The sequence below is a fragment of the Halichoeres trimaculatus genome, unplaced genomic scaffold (assembly GCF_033239565.1).
Source record: "Halichoeres trimaculatus isolate MK-OKI-2021-1 unplaced genomic scaffold, fHalTri1.1 fHalTri1_scaffold_2, whole genome shotgun sequence".
Lineage (NCBI taxonomy): Eukaryota > Metazoa > Chordata > Actinopteri > Labriformes > Labridae > Halichoeres > Halichoeres trimaculatus.
In genome coordinates, this window is record NW_027437180.1 from 29,827,209 (window position 1) to 29,846,792 (window position 19,584).

The 19,584-nt window shown below is 39.1% G+C and overlaps 2 protein-coding genes across 2 annotated transcripts in view; one reads left to right on the top strand and one right to left on the bottom strand.

The window, feature by feature from the left end:
* Positions 1 to 451: 451 nt before the first annotated feature.
* On the bottom strand, positions 452 to 8,414 carry slc44a1a (solute carrier family 44 member 1a). Its single transcript, XM_074665059.1, has 16 exons — positions 8,308 to 8,414; positions 7,978 to 8,064; positions 7,064 to 7,206; positions 6,050 to 6,186; positions 5,811 to 5,904; positions 5,513 to 5,682; positions 4,640 to 4,729; positions 4,349 to 4,491; positions 4,037 to 4,223; positions 2,683 to 2,851; positions 2,396 to 2,552; positions 2,183 to 2,266; positions 1,951 to 2,088; positions 1,607 to 1,843; positions 1,033 to 1,107; positions 452 to 811 (listed from the first exon to the last, which is right to left on the bottom strand). The coding sequence occupies exons 1-16, from the start codon at positions 8,329 to 8,331 to the stop codon at positions 791 to 793; spliced, it is 1,956 nt and encodes a 651-aa protein (XP_074521160.1). The 5' UTR covers positions 8,332 to 8,414; the 3' UTR covers positions 452 to 790.
* A 1,130-nt stretch (positions 8,415 to 9,544) lies between these two features.
* Positions 9,545 to 19,584, top strand: part of dlc1 (DLC1 Rho GTPase activating protein) — a 90,082-nt gene continuing 80,042 nt past the window's right edge. Inside the window, exons 1-2 of the mRNA XM_074685685.1 lie at positions 9,545 to 9,758; positions 10,174 to 10,247. The gene's annotated coding sequence lies outside the window, so the exon portion shown is untranslated. The remainder of the gene's footprint in view (positions 9,759 to 10,173; positions 10,248 to 19,584) is intronic.

A 19,584-nucleotide genomic window follows, 5' to 3' on the forward strand; every position in this document is an offset into this window, starting at 1 on the left:
AATTTTTATGCCCACTCCACTTGATATATCAGAACCATAAACTCCATCATTGCATTTGTACAAAGTCCCTACCTCCATCAAAGTAGTCAAACAGCTTTTAATTGTTTCTTGCAAAATGATAAATATATATTTACCCACCATCTAATCTGCTTAGCTCTTTATATTTTAAAGCCTGGAAAGTGGATAGAAAAGAGAGAGTGAGGCTAGACCTGTACGTAGAGCCCAGAATCAAACCATTGAGTTTAATTTATACCTCAAGTCCTCGGACAACTAAAAAGGGATGTTATATTTTGTAAAGGTCAGGATCTACGTCATGCGCACGAGCAACTATGCTTTCATTGTGGATGATGAAAGAAACAACAAATAAGACACTTTTTATGTTTTTAGTATAAAATTTTGAGAAATGGTAAAACAACATAAACAGCCTTTTACAAAACACAGTTAGCTTTCATGTATAAAATGTACACCAAGCTAAAGCTAACCAGATGTGGTCGACAAAAACAACACAACATGTTGAACTGTTCACATCATTTAAAACCTATTATAAGAAAACAACTAAAGTTATGTTGAAAAAAAATAAGCAACTACATTTTATCAAACAAAAAACAAAACTTAGTATTTGTCAGTTTAAAGCTAGTGGCACTGAACTTTCCAAATGCAGTCTCTTAAAATATAAAAATCCAATTCAGTGCTTTTTTGTCCTGAAGTTTTTACAACATCACTTTAATCTCTGCTGATTTGGTGAGCTTTGGAGTGTTTTGGTGGTTTTTGTCATCTTTGTGAAGCTTGGTTAAGCTAAAGTTCCTCGTGCCTGCAAGGAATAAAGAAAAACAAACTTACTTTTACAGCACAACACATAAAAACAAACAAATAACTGGGATCACACTGAAGCAAGGGTTAGCTTTTCACTAGCCTTGAAAAGATTGACAAGGGAACCTTGCATACAGTTTTATTCCCATTCAACAAAATGTTTTTTTTGTTTATACCGTATAACATACTGGTCAGATAAACTAAAAAGACTTAAAAACTCACCATAGGCTTCATCTCTCGTTTATCTCCATCATCAGGTTTGTATTGACCCAATTTCTTACTGTTTTCAACATATTCCTGGAAAAAAAATTAAGAATTAAAGATTAAGGTTTTTTATTTTGAGTTCTTGGGGAAAAAAAGTTTCAAAAGATTTTGATATGGTATGAGAAAGCACTTGGGCCTATGTCAAAAACAGATCATTTGATTAAATGTCTTTTTTGTCTTTTCCTTTTCCATCATTGTTAAAAAAATTACTTTCCTCCTCATGATGTCGCTTTGTGCTTTAATGAATGGTGGTTGTGCAGGAGAAGCTGTGTGCTGGTCACATTTTGTGTTGTACTTAACTACTAAAAATTAGTATGGGTCCATCGGTCTTAAAAGAGAGTAATTACTACCAATAAAGAATATTATAGTTGTAAAATTTATATTGGACAAACAATTTGGGTGAATGCCAAAAGTTCTCCAGAATTTCACACAATGCTAGGAAATCAATCTGTCCATGCAGTGTTTACATGAAGTTCAACGAGCTCCTATGAGAAAAAAATATCTCAACAGTGTCATCACTCTTTTCTCTCACCATTAAAGCCTTGTCCATGAAGTACTCGCGCCCTGGACTCCCGTCGTTATACTTTGTGTCCACAGCAAAGCAGAGGAAGAGTACATCAACCACATTCTCAAAGACGGAGAGGAAGCAGTGAGCCACCAAGTAGGCAAATAGACAGACGATGAGGAGAGGAAGGACCCACACTGTGTAGTCTCTTTGGTAGTTCAAAGCCAGGACACCGGCAAATGCTGTGCAAGAAACTATAAGCACCTAAGTGGAGATAAGACACTAGTTAAGTCTTTGAGCAGAGTTTGGTTTTGGGTAATATCTCACTCAGAAAAGTGGCTTATAAAGCAGAATTTATATATAAGAGGTACCTTCCCCAAGAAGAGGACAAAGTCGCCCACAGTATTAATGGCGGCTACCCGAAGAGCGTTCTCTACCAGGATGAGGAAAGCCTCACGGGCTGAGGTGCAGAAACTGGTGCTGTTGATGGCTGTAGCTGTGTATGCATTCTGAAAATACAAGAAGTAGGAAACAGTGTAAATAGACATGAACTTGTCCTTATCCTTTGTGCAACATTTTTTTCACCAACCTGAAATGACTTACTTGATTTAGGTATGCAAGACATTTCTCCAGACACCACAAACAGCAGACACAGGCTTTTAGCATGCAGCGGGCGCAGGCATTCTCCTACAAGAAAAATCACAGGTCAAAAAATTATTTTAATTTATGTATTAAAAGTACAGAAAATTGCCTTTTGGCTGGGTCAGCATCAGGTCAGTACGTTAAGGCTGAACTCTGAATAACTTGACAGCTCACCTTTCCTTTGAGCTGGCTGTGGATGTATGTCAGGATGAGGCGAGGGATCTTAACAAGCGTGATGATGAAGGAGCCTTTGGCCACAGTTCCCAGATGGTAGCGAATACAGCGTCCCATGGAGGACAGGATAGGAGTCGCAGGAATCTGGGACTTATTTCTGAAGTTAGTCAGGTACAGGAAGGAGAAATGATTAAAGAACCAGGACAACAAAGATGGAAAAAAGATGATAACTTCAAAAATTTTCCTTTGGTAAGAATCAAATGCTTCCTGTTAATTTTTTTTTATACCTTGTGAAGTAGTAGGTAACCACAGCCCCACTAATCGTCATCTGCTGGAAGGCAAGAATGAACTCACTGATCCAGATGAGACCCACGGCATGATACCACACCAAGTATTGAAAAGGCCCTTGCATGTGGTATTCAACCACACCTGTAGAGTTGCTCTTTATCGGTGTGCCTGATGGAAAAGATGAGGAGTCATTAGTGGATGGTATATGGACTCTGACTTACACTTTCTCTTGTCTCTGAGTACTGCAAGTGCTTTTACAGAAGATGTCACTTTCACACATTTACACCGCAGTCATATACTCGTGACAGAGACTGCTATGTATGGCGCCACACCTAACTCGCTCTGCAGACACAGCCACTGTAACAGCTGTGGGTTTAGTGTTTTACTGAAGGAAACTTCGCACCTGGACGGTGGGACCTAGGATCAAAACCCCAACCTTCTGACTGAAAGACGACCAACTCTACCGCTGAGAGTCACACATCTTGTGGTTCAGTCAGTGTAAAACTCCATACAGACAAATAGGGGTGGGAGAAAAAAAATGAATTATCAGAATTTTTTGTATGACAATATCAAAAATAGGATTCTTTGTCAAAAAAAACATTTTTTTCAGTCTTTGTTTATAAACTGGATTTGAAAAAAGTTACCATTTTTCTCCAGCAGATGGTGAAATGTTTCTCTCTGACTCATGGGACATGCATTTTATGTGAAAATATGGCCCCTCATTATCATATAACTTTTCCACATGGTCTGGTGTTAAAAAAGCAAACGAAAAGTCGTAAATATAGAAGAATCACAATTTAAATTAAATCAGCACTCCAAAAATTGTAATAGAATCGAATCACGAGAACAGCGTCCCAGCCCTGACAAACAAGTCACACACAAAGCCATTCCAATATACAGAGTACGCAGAGTGCACAGTACACAACTGAAATTAAATATTACTAAAACAGCAATGTTTTTTAAATTTCTGTTTATTTACTATTTATAAATCAGAGAAGCAACCAGGAAGAGGAGATTTGGAGAAGTAAAATAGGATGTTGTGGCTTTATTTTTGTCAGCCTTTTGCTTTAAATTTAACTTAGCTCTGCTGCATAAATGGGAAGTGGGAGGTGAAGAGAGAAGCTGTTCTTTGACCTCCCACATCACGAGACTGCACCAGATTCCAAATGTGGGAGTAAAGTCATGCCATGAAATCAAGCCAAAATGTCACAAACTTAATATTCTACTTGTTTGGGCAAAGTACTGGGATGTATATGGTAATGGAAATAGAAGTTTGTGAGCTGAACAAACTATATTCAAATATCATGAAACATGTGCAAATTGTAACTTGTCCCAACAAGCTCTTGTCCTCACCTGATGTCCCGAGGAAGAGCAGCACAGCGATCCAGTAGACCCAGAAAAGCATGAGGCAGATGAACGTCCAAAATGGTTGCAGAGCCAACAAGGGAAGATGGATAAACACTTTACCGGCGACATGGAACAGGGAGATGGTGAGAGCCACACGTTTCCTCATTATGAACATCACTATTAAGAGGACCACCTGGTGGGGTGCACAAAAATGAGTCATGAGATGCCACAATCAGTTATCAGTACAGTTATCAGTTAGTTTATGTGGTTTGTGAAACTATGTTATGAAAGCATTTCAAGATAAATACTCAAACATACTGTGAAGATTGTAGCACCAATTGAATACACGAGCAGAGCCTTAACATTGTCTGAGGCTACTTCTTTCCCAAATACTGATAATGTGTTATTATTAGCAGCATTCCTGTGGTCCACATAAAGCCACCAGAGGATCCCAGTCCCACCTGCAAAATCAAAGCCGAGAAAACGTAAACATAACCCAAACACAAAATCAGTATCTACTGTTTTCTTGCATTGGCAAAATGGAATTTAAAAAAAACAGCATAAGCATGCGTTAAAATATCATTTTTACGGAACTGTTTGAACACATACCAATGGATCCAATGATTACCAGAATCGTGAGGATCCACACCAGAACTTTGGAGATGTAACGGATGACGACCATCATGATCAGGGACAGAGCTGAGATACATGAGCACATTTGAGATGATCACATACTGCAAACGTGGGAAAAGCAGCAAAAAAAAGTGATAACTTAACTGTACAAGTAAATATACACACAAGCCACATGTTTTAGTACTGTGTTTGTGTGCAAAATCACATCATGGAGCAAACTGAATCTCAAACTGTGAAACTTTGTAGTGGTAAATAAAAAGAAAAGGCTGTTTTCGACCACACACAGTTAATCACTTTTCTGAAACCTACCGCCCCGCAGCAGTTTTAAACAAATGACAAAATATGAACAATCAACCCTATCAAGGTCTCTTATTAGACCATAAGGAGACATACAAATTACTTTCAGGCCAATTCATATTCTAACAAAAACTTACCACTGAAGCCCTTGTGAGAAAATCCCAGAAGTTGCATTTAGGGGAACTCCATGGTGCCATGAATCATGATGGCCTTACAAACAATTTATGAAAGCTAGACCAACAAATTGTTGAAATAAATAAAAGATGACTAAAACTGACCAGGGATTAGTTCTGTTTTTTTCTCCAGTGGACTAAACTTTAGTAGATCCCATACCGGAAACCACACAGACATTTCCTGTTCTCTTAATGATAAAAATAGCTTCTGAATGCATACCAAATATTCACAAGCACCAACCGCTGTGGAGCAGGGGCAGCAGTAAATAGATCAAAGAACACACCAGCAGTTTCACGGATGATTAAAGAAATGGGTTAGCCACCTCACATACAGTATTGTAATGCTTTCTGAAAATCCATTTGTTGTAATGCATTATACCTAAAGCCAGCACACAAAGCCCCATGATGATCTCCTTGCTGGCCATCACTCCTGCAATGACTCGTCGCATCACGCTGTTGTCCCCAACGAATGTGATGAAGGCCTGGGCAAATTCAGCATAACAGCCAACATCCACGGGGATACAGCGGTGGAACACAGGGACTGCTTTACTGCAAACAGAAAATTTGGGATTAGCTTGAGATAACTGATCTTTAAACTGACAGGGCTTCAAGAAATGGAGATAACAAAAGCATTGAACTATGTAAAATTTCCTGTCACTCAAATTATGTTTGAATACCTTGGTAGGACTGGTAGTTTGGGGCATTTAGTGAATCTCTCAGAATGGCTGGGGTATCTTGTGGGAGAAATATCGTAGGTGCAAAGCTCAGATCCTTCAGGAGAAGAAACAGGTTATGTGGCAAATCAATGCTGATATTAAAACCTAATTAAAAAAGGTATTTTTACACCAGACAGAAAAATATGCAATGCTAAGGGCCTTTTTTCTTTAAAATAGCATCAGTAGTGCTGTTTTCTCACCATTAGTCAGGGCAAACTGCTTCAACTCGCTATGGGTCTTCATTTCTGAATTTGGACATTTCGAGACACACAGAGCAATGGACTTGACCTTCCTGTTAATAAGGTCAACATTGCAAGGATCTAAAAAGAAAACATACCTGAAAAAAATAAAAAATGAAATCAACAGTTAAATATAAAGTACCATCAATTCTTTTCCTAAAAAAAGTCAGAGAGATACAATTTCAGACTGTTTAGGCTGGGCAGAAAATGAAAGATGTTGACATTTGCCTCTCTGCAGCACAGATCCTTCTTTGTAGCCAAACGCCTTTTATTCAGAGCTTCCCTGGGCAATCAGCCCATCAATGAAGCATGACCCATTGTTTCAGTAAAACTGGGCTGCCAGCTGATGGAAAGATGCAAACCCAAAAAAAGACAAACATAATGAAAGACTTTTTAAAGAAATCAGTCCAGAAGATTAAACTGTCTTTGTGATAAAAATTTAAAAATTGAGATGTCATCTTCAAAAGCTGTGCCTTTCTGTCAAACACATGAAAAGCAGCTGAACAGTGTAAATATGTAAGTGTCGCTCTGTTTTGGTAATACTAAAATCTGTTTCTCTCTTAACCGATAATATCACAGACAGCTGTGCACTATGTTTTTAACATGTTACAACTTTTAAACTTTATGTTGTCTAACAAATTTCTGTGAAATAGGTTTCACTGTCATTTGGCAAAACATATTCTTTAGGTTAATTTATGTCTGTCATAGACGTAACAGCTAAACTGTATAATCCACAACAGTAGGCAAACTGAGGTGTTTACTAAGGCAGCAACTAGTTGTTTGTAGAAAAGTGGATTAGGGTTACGTGATGCAATCCTTTCATGTTTATATGTGATGCTCAATGACACCAACACACCCTATATTAGGCATACAGAGTCTCAACACTGTTGAGATAAGATGCCACATCTGTCCCCAAATAGAAAATATCTATAACAAACTCATGTCACAAGTTAAGTGGTATCAAACAAGACTAACTTTTTGTCTGTCATGTCACGGCCACTAAGAGCGACTCCGTCAATCGGGTCATTCTTTCGTCCGCAGGTGTTGCCATAACTGTCATATCCTGAAACCAGCCTGGAAGCAGCTCCTGTGACGATGGGGTAGCCACAAATACAGGCCTGAGAATGATATTGATGAAAGCAGAGAGCATTGACAATGAGTAGGATTACATGAGATATAATTCTTGTGTAAAATGAAACTATTATTTACTCTCACTACAATCAAAAATAAGGGGTATAGAGTTACAACACTGATTTTACATAATCTGTAAACTTACAGTAAAAGGACATAATTCATTCCAGCAAAAATTCAGGTTGTACTTTTTGGCACGGCTGAATAACAGTTTTAAGAGAAGTCAGTGGGGTCCTTCAGCAGTTTTGGAGAATGTACTTTGTTCAACTTTTGTTGGACTAAGTTGTGCTACATCATTAGATACCAATAATATTTTGCAAACCAGTAATAGTGCTGGTGTTGTAACAATAAACACCATTAAGTGCCTTATTGCTCTACATCGCCATAAATGCAGTCCCAAAAGGAGCCATAATGTAAAACAATACATCTTTAAATTAATACCCCACAATTTAATGTTCGGCAACATGATTGAGAAAGAATCACTTTACCTTCCATATGAAGCTTTTTCTCAACTGAAAAGTTATCAAAATATGTAAGAATTTCGCACGAACATGCAAAAATGTTTCACAAAGTAACTTTATAAGGACAACTGGCTTACACTACCGATGCCAATGTCATGCTTTATCAATACACGTTCAAACGCCTATGCAATATCTCGATATTCTCACTGTCAACTTGCGAAAATCATAGCTTTATTTTGGGAACTATACAACTTCAGCTCGTTGCATTAAAGCCACACCATCCAGTTATAAACTTACCATCCCAATGCAAAACAATATGTATATGATGAGCCATGGGATGTCCGTACAGCTGCGCTCCTCCAGTGGTTTCCAGTCACGCTTGCCCTGCCGAGGCATAAATAATAGATTGTGAAAAGATGTCACAGGTCTCCTTAATTCCTCTTTGTTTGGGCTGCTGCTGCGGAACAGTAACTACCCCGCTGCAGACGAGCCACTGTGTTGCTGCTGGAAAACAAGCAGCTGTTACTGCTGAAGAAGTGACGTTGTCGTTGCACTCAAACTCCTCTGTGAATAAGCGTTGTAAGTCTTTGAGTAGACACAACTTCCACCATTTTTGAGTGAACTTACCTCCGTGCTGCTACAACAGCCCATTGCAAACGACCGCGCGGTAACTTGAGCTAACTTTAAGGAAATTAAAAGTCGACGTGACTTTTCTACACTCCGTTGAACTTGTATCCGCCTTTAAAGCTTATTCCCCTTTCATTTTATGTTCCTTTCTCGACATATACCCAATGAAAGGACGCAATGTTTTGATTAAACCCTGTTTCACCCGCAGCAAACACACCCAAATGTAAATTTCCCTCTAGTGTTTGGGGCGTCAGGTAAACGCGGAAGAAGTTGAGTTTCAAATGCTGCTTTCGTGAGCTATCGGAAATATTAGTACCCACACTGAAATGCAACTGATTAACCATACAAAAGTTAGTCCGAAACGTAGATACGTATGAACAGATGTATACTTGAACGAATATTCAGGACTAGATGTAGAAGCAGGCAATATACAATAATACGAATGTAATACCATACCATACCATACCATACCATACCATACCATACCATACCATACCATACCATACCATACCATACCATACCATACCAGCTTTATTTACAGAGCACTTTTAAAAACAACCACAGCTTTAGACAAATTGCTGTACAGTTAGATCAAAATGAAATGATAAAAACAGATAAGTAAAAACATACAAATAAAAGAAAAACATTGTAAAAACAATAAAAGCAATTTTTTTTAAAAAAAGTGAGTTAATTGGGATTAAAAGAAAATAAAAGAGAATAAGACCAGGCAAAGAAACTAAGTCTCGCTGGAGTTAAAAAACAAAGAATAAAGATGGGTTTTAAGACGTGGACAGTGAAGGGGCCTCTCTAATGTGCAATGTAATGTTTAATTGAAATTTTCATGTTATCATAGCAAGTAAGTTAGAAACGTTTTTTTCTTTTCCAAATTTTCTCCCTTACCCCAACCCTAACTCCAAAGATTTACATTAGGCACGTTTCCCAAAAAACTGACATAATATACCTATGGAGAACAGTAAAGGTACGTGTCAAAATATTTCTCATGTGTTTCAGGATATTAGGGGTATTTCCTCTTAAAGTACGATAATTTAGGAATATGAAAATTATTTCCACATTAAAAATGTGAGAAGCTTTAGAAAATTTCTGTAGAATTGGAGAAAAAAAAAGATTTTTATGTTATTTTTTTTTCACTGAAACTTAAGAAATTAAGTAACGAATGGTGAAGAAAATTACAAGATGCCTTGAATGCACCATTTAAGAAACTAGTTGACAGGCACGTGCGTCGGTTTTAGCGCCGTTCACTGGAGTAAAGAAGTAATGAACAAGCTAGAGACCATGAATTAATTTGAATTAACATCACTGTTATCGTGGCATGGCTAATTTCGCGGTATGACAGAAATATGTTACAAAACAGCCGGACTGACTCAAATGAACCTTAAACATGGGACCTGACCAGCGCGTGCCACCTCCTGGTTACCATTTAACCCATAGAGGTGAGTAATGACAGGCTTTCGCTCTTCTTAGTCGTGTATGTCCACGGTTTTGGTTATTTCTACTTGGACAAACGATGTTTAAGCCTTTTCATTCTTTCTGCCTTGTGCTATTCTTGGTCATTTTTGTTAGTATTAAATAATAGGGGTAGAGGAGAGGACAGGCTGAAGAATTAGCTTGAATAACCCAAAAGGGGGAACAGTATTACGCTAAAAATGTTGCCTGCAAGTATTTTATGTCACTGTGTTAAGTGAGGGTCAGATACCTTAATGCTATTCTTGAGCCTTTGTTCATGCATTGGGATTTGTCTCCCTCACGTGTCTGTGTTATATTACTACAACCATTTTGCATGCAAGTATTGGGTACAAGACCTCATCCCACTCAGACACACTAATGTGTTGATTTCTGCTGAAATAGGGATCTGCTGTGGACCCCCCTAAATACTTATTGAAGCTTCCAGAGGCCCAACTGAGTTCTGGTGGAAAGCAAAGGTACATGATGTAGAATCAAAGCTGAATCTTGTTTCTGTGCTGGATCTTTAAGTTTTATGCCAAGTCAATACACCTCTTTGATCACGTGTATTTTGTCTCAGGAACAACGATTTCTGTTTCTCTCATTATCAAACTTCTTGCGACTGATCTGACATGCACTTAGATTAGCCAGATTAAAGGTAGCATCTTTTTTGAGGTGATATCCTCTCCCGCCTGCTTCTTTTTTCTGGGATTTTCTTTTATTCCTTGTTCATGTCTTCCAGAAGCATAGCTCCCGTAAGTTTTATTTTCGTTTTGCTCTCACTGCACTATAAATGTTTATGCTCCTGGATTGCGTGGGAGACAGGAAGAAAATGTAAATATTTAACTGTGGCAATCTTATTAGTTCTGTCCCTGACTAATCCAGGATTCCTGCCGTTTTAGACTTCATAGTCTTTCATTCCTGACTCAACTTTGACAGGGTGGATTAAAAGTGAAATGGAGATATTGCCCATGTGGATGTCATTTGAACAAATGTAAGAGAATAACAGCAGATGTTACACTTGGAACCAGCTTGAACTTCCATGTAACTGGAACTGTCCAAAGGTCTCTGTGTCTCTCATTATTTAATGAAACAGCTTCTTGCCCCTTACTTTGCTGCTGACTCTCGGTCTCAAGTATTTCCTGCTGATGCTGCTGTGGCAACTGTGTCCAAGGACAACACGTTTTCGTGGATCTCCAGTGGAAGAGACAATTCCAGCACAGCATATGTTCAGCAGAGTGAACATGTTCAGGGTGGGGTGGGAGATGTAGTACGTCACTGTGCTGGCCCTCAAAGGGTCTGGTCTGAGATCAGGAATTGTTCCTCATAAACAACAAGATGAGGGGATAAATATTATGAGTCTCTGCCTTCAGAGTCTTTCAAGATTTAGGCTGTTTCAATATCAAGCTTGGAAGCTTATTATGAATTCCATGCAGAGCTCCTGGATTGAACCAACCTCTTTATTTTGCAATGAATGGTAGGTGTGATGAGTTTGAAAATAGATGCTTTGTGAATCACTGATCCTGGGGCCTGTACTACGAAGCTGGATTAAGTCATCCAGGATAATGCTGCGACAACTCGCTGAACTTCACCGGATCTCCGTCATCCAGATCTGCTGTACTACGAAGCTCGTTATCAACTCGAATAGTGTGAATCCGGCTGGGATCTGTGCATGTACACATAAAATGGGCGTGGTTAGCGGCCCCGGAGCATTGTCCACAGCGGAGAAGAGAGCAGCCTATTTTACAGCGGGAGCAGCAAATAATACTGCAAAAGTACGAGGAGTACCACAATATAATCCAGGCCAGGAGCAACACGACTGCGGCCGCAATAAGCCGGAGGGATTGCTGGCAAAAAAATCGCCGACTCTGTGAATGCGTAAATTTCCAAAATGCTGATATTAACTGACCTATCTCATCATGTGACGACACGGGCAGACAGGTCCTTATTCATTCATGTTGTCAGTCAGTGTGCGTTTGTGATCAGCATCATATCCAACCTCATAATTAGAAAGAGTCCACTTTCCTACAAATCCCAAGGAAAATGCTCATTATGGGCAATTTGTACTGCAGATGCAATATCAGTGGGGAAAAAAGGACGTTGGAGCAAATAAAAAATAAATATAAAAACATCCTGCAAAGTGGTCAGTATGAAAGATTCCATTTGCACACATTTCAACTTTTTCCTGACAATGTCTCAGTTATGATGATCAGTAAGATATTGTTTGTTCACAGCCCATAAGAAAAAATGTTGGGCCAAAAAGACAGGGGGTGGTCCCGCGCCGGGGGACTTCACTCCAGCTGAGCAAATTGGTGACTGAGCAGTCTTTTATGCCCGCCCAAGAGAACTGATTGGTCAGCAGGCGGTCTGTCACACCCAGTGAGCTCTTATCCTGGAACTTTACCTGCTCCGGACCAGGTTTGGCGTTCAGCATCAGTTACCGGGGCAACGTGTCTGGATAAAAAGAGATCCACATTCATAGTACGGAAAACCCGAAACTTATCCGGGGAAGTTATCTCTCTAAGAGCTAATCCAGCTTCGTAGTACAGGCCCCTGGGGTCAAACAAACAGTCACTGAATCCTGACAGCTGCTTTGACGCATGTGGGTCATCTGAAGAAAGGTGTGTCTAGGTTCATTTTGGCAGAACAGGCACAAATCCTAGTTTCAGTAGAATAAGAAGACAAAAAAATGTGTCCACCAAAAAAATCACGAATGAAATAGCGTTTGGAAACATTGTGTTTTCTGTCCATGTAGACCACCAACTAAGGATAGGCGAGTATCAGTATTGGGTATTGGGCCGATACCAGCCTTTAGCCCGAGCCAAAGGCTGATTAGGTTGGGCTGTGTCACTCTCCCATTTAGCTTTCTTCTGCTCCTCTGTCCTTTTTCTGTCTGAAAGTTAGGCTCCTGTGTCCACCATCACTACAAAATTAGTCACAGAAATCGTTAAAAGCTCTCTTCTCATAACTAAATTTTGTCAGCCAGCGTGGTGTTTTCATAGAGACCTAGACATACCTAAATCATTTTTGTCCTGTTCGGCCCCACCTGAAAGCTAAGAAGTAGTAATTTAAAATAACCCGTAACCAGCCAAATTGCTGTTGATAATTTTATTTTAAAGTTTGGATTATGGTCAGGCATTTATCTGGTTAGTAGCCTTTTTCAAGATCACTTTCAAACTCCTCACAGCCGCTTTAAACTCTGACAATTGTTTTTTTTTATTTTGCACTTTTGTTATTTATTTATTTTTTTAATGTACAGTCAGAGAGAGTTGTTGTGTGAGAGTTGTGTTGTGCTTCAATTTTGACTTAATGTCAGAGTGTCTGTGCTGTCTTTGTTTAAAATGATTCTTTACTGTGGATTGAAATTCAGTGTATCAAAAGTACTAGTAGTATCGGTTCTCTGTAACGGTGAGTACTCAAGTGAAAGTATTTGTACTGGTATTGGTCTGAAAAAAAGTAGTATCGAACATCCCTAGTTCAACACTTACAGAGTTCCTCTTGCTGAACAGGATAGTGTAGTTTCATTGTCCCTTTATTCTGACATAGTTCTCACTGAAACAGGATGACAAGATGTTTTATGGTAAACTGCAAATCAGTGGGATATGTTTTGAGGAGACAAACGTGGTTTAAGGCTTGGGGTCAACTTTATTACTTCCTGTCATTTCAAGCCCTTAGTGAGAGTGAAGAAAAACTCCCATGATAAAAATGGATTTGGGTAAAAGCAAACAGAGATTTCAGGATGAGCAAAACAGATGGGTTCCCTTAAAGTTTCATGTGCAGAGACATTTAGTAGAGCTGTGGTATTTTGACTTTTTTTATTTTTTACAGTAAAGACTTGAGAAGTAAACAAACTGCACATGTGTAAGAGTGTTTTCCAAACAGCTTACTACCCACTTCATATGAATGTAGTATGAAGGTTTTCCTGGGTCTGTTTTAGGGATGTCCCGATCATTTTTTGACCCCAATACCAATCCATTATTTTGATAACTAATATCTGCCAATACTGAGTCCCGATACAATACTCAGTAAAGAGATAAAGAGGAAGCTGCACCGTTTTTTGTGTTTTTACAAAAATGAATGGTAAAAAAATTGCTAAACTACATTTTGAACTTATTAATTCAATTGAACTTAGTACACAGGAAGAATTTAGTGTAGTATCTTAACCAGCTTCCACTGAGACCAAAATCTTTAACACTTGATTTGACAACCACGGCACATGTATAAGCATTTTCAAAAAGTTGTACTAAGAAATATTTGGATAATTTAGTTCATGTAGTATATATATGATCCTCCTCATGTCTAAGGCACACCATCTAATACACACCCACATGTACACAAATACCCGCACACACCGATCCTCTCACAAGAAGATTAGATAGATTATTTTAGCCTGGAGATTGTTATGGTCTGTATCCTCAATAACTTGTACTTCCTGTTCCCACGGTCACAGTCACACTATAACCCATGATCAGTGGCCAAGCCCCCCTTGGATTCTCCCACGACGGCTTCTTGCTTGTAGCCCCACAGGAGTAAGAGGAATCAAAATCCAGGGTTAATGAAATACTGCTTTTTTAATCAAGACAGCAAAGCAGCCTGTAACTGGCTTTGAAGGTTGCATCATCTACTTTGTTTTATTGAAGAATATTGTGATTGCTTAAGTTCCCACCCAAGCCCCAAACGCTGTTATTTAAACTGACATGACTGAGCTTTTCAAAAGCAGTCAACAACCACAAAGCAAGTCAAGTGACAGGAAAGGATTGCAAAGATCTTGGTGTGGTTTGTTGATATTATTTTTAGATTTCCAGATGAGATTCTGGCATTTTGTTTACGTTTCTTCTAAGTGTAAATGGGCCCAAGATCCTTTTTTACAACTTCTTGCAACTACCGGACATGTACAGTAGAAAGTGGTTATTTAAGGAAGCTTTAAAAAAGGGTGCAAGTAAATCTGCTCAAAGCAGTCTTTGTATATATAAGAACCCAGAGTGACTCAGTTAGGAGGGACACGTTTTTACTCTGTGAGCGTCACCTCGATCCTCTGACATGGGCAAACACTCTGTGTTCTTCAATGCCCATGATTTAGACTGGCTTATTTTTCCAATAATAAACTATATCAGGGAGGAATGTGAGGCTGTTTCCTTTGGGCCCTCATGGCTCCACTTAAAAAGGCAAAGGGTTGAACAGTGGGGGATTATAGGGTGAATCATGAATGGGTCTTTCTTAGCCATGTATGTAACGGCTGGAGACATTTGACCAATGATGCTGCATGCCTGCAAGAACATTCACACACGTCCTCTGCGTGGTTGGAGTGATAAGACACTGTCTGGCCCACAATGATGGCTCTTAAAGAGCAAACACAAAAACTTTGAATTCTGAAATAGACTGAACAAATATCACTCAAACTCAAACTGCCAAAACTCAAACTCAAACTGCCTCAAACACTGAGAATATTTCTGCTCATATTTTCTATTGAGGTCAAAAGATTTTTTCACACTTGTGGAAAGTCCTGATAGTGAGTCATCTCTAACTGTGTTACTGGTATGAGTCCAGGGCTGACAGTGTGGTTTTGTAGGTCTTTTTGTCTAGACCTCTAGTCAACCCTAAAGTGTCTCAAAATTAAAATTAAAATAATAATTAAAGAAAACTATTGAATAACTGCTATTAAATTCCACAACATAATGAAAGAGTTTTCACACTAACTGACAACACACTGAAGAAAACACTTTGAAAACTCTTTAAGCTGAGCTTTTTTTTAAAATCAGGCTCGACTTAGTATATGCCCAAAATATGCCAGACTTGTTGGCCCATGTGGCTAAAGTTGGCAGAGCTAGCACCAGCTATGCTGGCACCACCACCATGCTAACGTCAGCTGATCCTTCTTCCTTGTTAACATCCACATGCCTGTGCTGATTTACAATTAAGTCTCTTCCATTTCCAGTTTAAAATCCTGCTAGTTTGCGCTACAGGTTGTCATCTGTCATTTTTGCTGAGTTATGCCTGTGTAGTGAACCTTGGTGTCAACTAGCAAAGATCATCTTTAATTGTGTCGTTAACTAATGCTCATATTCTGCATCAACCCAAATCTTAAAGTATTTCAAAGCCTGCAATTTGTGTCAGTTTTGCAAATCCACAAGATAATGCTCTCAGAAGTTGAGACTGGATTTGCTGTTTTAAGACTTGGTGAACATGTTTAACTGCATTCATTAGGTGCCTAACCTGATGATGTTAGAAATACAATGCTGAGCCAACTTGGCTATTTGTGTTTATTTCCTGGGCTGGGCTTGTAAGCAAGGATGCACGATATTATCGGCACAATATCGTTATCGGCTGATAAAAGCTTAAAAACACGTTTATCGGTGTCGGCAGATGTGAAAATTTCTGCCGATAGGCACAACCGATAAGGTGCTATTCAGTTAGGTTTATTATTACTTTCCAGCTGAAAAATAAGCTCCTTAAATAAAATGTAGCACTTCATTTATTTGCACTGCAGAGCTCTGTGTCTGTCACCAGGTTGTTACAGTAGCTCTAAATTAATCAAATGCAAATTAGTTTTGTTTAAAAATTCATTATACATTTAAAGTTCATGTGATCTAAAGAAATTATTTTTCTGTATTTTAATACTGAATGTCTTGAATTTGAAAAAATAATACATTTCTTATTTATGGTAATATCAAATGTTTTTTGTCTTGTTTTATGTGTGTTTCTCAAACAAATAAGACCGTCACAATTAGAATAACATATAAATGCCAGTACAGGATAAACTTAGCTTTCTTTACAGTGAAAAAACAAACATACTTGTGATTATAGGTATCAGTATGGGCCAAAAGGGGTTTCGATATATCGGCATATCGAATATCTGCAAAAATCCAATATCGTGCATCCCTACTTGTAAGTGATCTTATAAACTGCTGTTGGCCACTAGATAGTGACAAAGTTCTGCAGCTGTGATTTTGAAAATATCCAGTCCATAATAACTTGATTTATTTCTTTCTCACTAACACATCACACAATTCCCAGCTTTTGCAACTGATACATAATAAAAGATGATTCTTTTGTAGTTTGGTTTAGTATTTCATGTATACACACCTACCTTGTATAAGGCACAAATTTGCATGATAAACATCACAAAGCATTAGGACTGATTCTCTGTGAGAGCTGCTGACATGACCTACACCATCAGACTCCTTTGTTCCCAGCTAATTTTCCCCTAACAGTCTTTCTTAACACTCATACTCTTAAGGCTAGTCAGACACACTGACACTTATGATAGGCATCTAGCCTCACACATGTTGTTGATTGAACATGTGTTTGCACAGTGTCACTGGAGGATCAGTTGTGACGTATACCAGTTGCCCTGTGGTCGTGCAGGATGCTGGAATTGGCAGGGGGGGAAGGTTAAGTTTTTTAAATTAAAGGCTCTTGTTGGACATCCTCGTATAAACGAGCAGATTGCTCGAGTCATGCTCTGTGTCGGCTTCTCGACTTCAATCACAAGCTGTATTCACATGGAGGCTACTGTGACCGAAAAGATCTGCCTTTCGTTACACTGCACTCTGCATAACCACAGAGAGCATCATGTGACGCACTACAGAGGAGTCTTGCTGAACTTGGATCCTTCCCCCTGAGTACGACCATCTGCGTCCCTGGAGAGCCAACATTGATGGCAGTGTACAGTTTCCCAGCGTGGCCCCTAAGAAAAGACTCATCCAGGGACTCGCTTCACATCTGGAAGACCCAGAGGTCAGAGGCGAGGGTAACAGGGATCATTGGAGGGGCTTTATTCCACTTTGTTCCTGTTGCTTTGACACACTACTCCTTTGAAAACTAGTATGGTCACAGTTGTAGGTGACATAACTGTCTGGAGCACTTGGTTATGAATTTATAAAGGTCTTTTTTTCTGTAAATCTAAATCAGAAATGTTTGGCTTTTTTGTATTCGTTGCAAAGCTTCAGTGACATTTGTTTACTAACATTTGTCTGAAAATGTTTTAATTCCAACAAATGTAAATACCTCCTGCTGCCTTCTTCTGCCCACAGGGGCCTTTGATAAATGACTATATTAGGAAATAGACTGCTGGCAGTTTTGTTCCTTTAAAAGTTTCTTCTTCTTTTTAGTCTAACATAAAAATACAAAAACACAAAGTCACAAGCACTAATAACATGTGTCTGTCTTTGTATCAACATTTAAAAGTGGTTTATGTTTTACATACTGGTGAATATTTTGAAAAGATGCATTCTTCAAACGTATCTGTAAAGATATCTAGCCCTGCTGTTTTCGTCAGTGCCAGTGTGTTTGGATAAGAATACTTGTGCAGTTACAAGATGACAAATTTTTAGAAAAAGCATGCCTCAGAAATAACTGCCAAAACATTAGAGCAATCTCTTTGGGTCCACAGCCAGGAAGTCTTGCGAGGCAGCTTGCCTGTTACTAATCAAAACCAACTGGAGGAAAGCCTGCCCACACTAGCGAATACAGCAAACCAAAGCAGCACAGAGGAAAAGTCTGTGGAGAAGAGGAAGAGAGAAGATTTAAGCAAAGAAGCATGGAAGAAGTTTCAGAAACAGCAAGGAGAGAAAGTACATTAGAGGAGGGAGGAGGGAATAACAGTGTATAGTGTGCTTGGCGAGTTGTGAGACGGGGGATGGGGCTCCTAGGATGTGACTCAGACTCCCTGTCAAACCATTGGGGAGGGGACCTGATGAGAAAAAGGGGATAGAACGGAGGAGAGCAGGGGTGGAGTGGGGGAAAGAAAACCCGGCCCCTCTTACACCACTCCGACCCTTCGGCATTCAGCGTCAGCAAAAACCCTAATGTGATCAAGATGGAAGTTGTCTTTGGACAACTCACTGCTCCCCGGCTTTCTGCCTGCCTTTGGAGGCTTCACTGCCTTTCTGACAGCTTTACAGCAAAGATACTGACCGGAGCCCAGGAAATGGCTTAAAGAAACCAAGACCGAGGACTGCTTACAAAATACAACGTATGTTAAGTCACATGGAAAAAGATGGATTCATATTTCATGGACGCGTTGCTTTCAACGGATGAATGAAAGGGCAACTAATGACGTATCTCTGGATAACTGTTTCCTGACAAACACTGGACCCATAACTTTATTTTTTTTATTCTTCACTGCTTTTTCTCTAAATATACATCTGCGGGATTACATCTGAACTCAGAGGATAACTCGCATTGAGTAAATTATATCAGAAATGGATTGAGGTGACAGCTTTGCTTTTGGACAAGAAGAAGGAGCAACCTCTCTGGACCTTATTTGTGACCTCCTGTGAGTTGCTAAAAGCCAGATGCAGGTTCATGCCAAGAACTGCTGATGACTTTTGGTCTTGTTTGGGCTTTATTTCTGGACTTAAGGTGAAAACCAATGCACCGATCTCAAAGTTTAAATACGCTGCGAAGAGAGAGGGTTAGTTTGATGAATCTTATTTACGTGAACTTTAACAGACAAGTTGTTTTTGTTGTTTTTTAATATACTGAAGTCTTATCTTTATCAGTTTTCTTAACAATACAGGAGGTATATCTGAGGTGTCTTTACAGCCCCTTTATTCTTCTTTTAACATTAAGTTCTGTGTAATATTATGGCAGCTGTGCACAGAGAATTAATTTATGTCCTGCAGTATAAATTCAAGTGTTCTTTTGCTGCCGTACATTCTGACCTAGAACATCAGAAAAAAACAGAGTACAGTATAGAGCTTAGTTTTGATTCATGGGATGATGTTGGCTTATCCAAGGTACAGCTGTTCAAGAAACACTTGCTGTCATAGAAAGTTAAAGTTCCCACAAGTTATGTCTAAGTTTTCAGTTTTT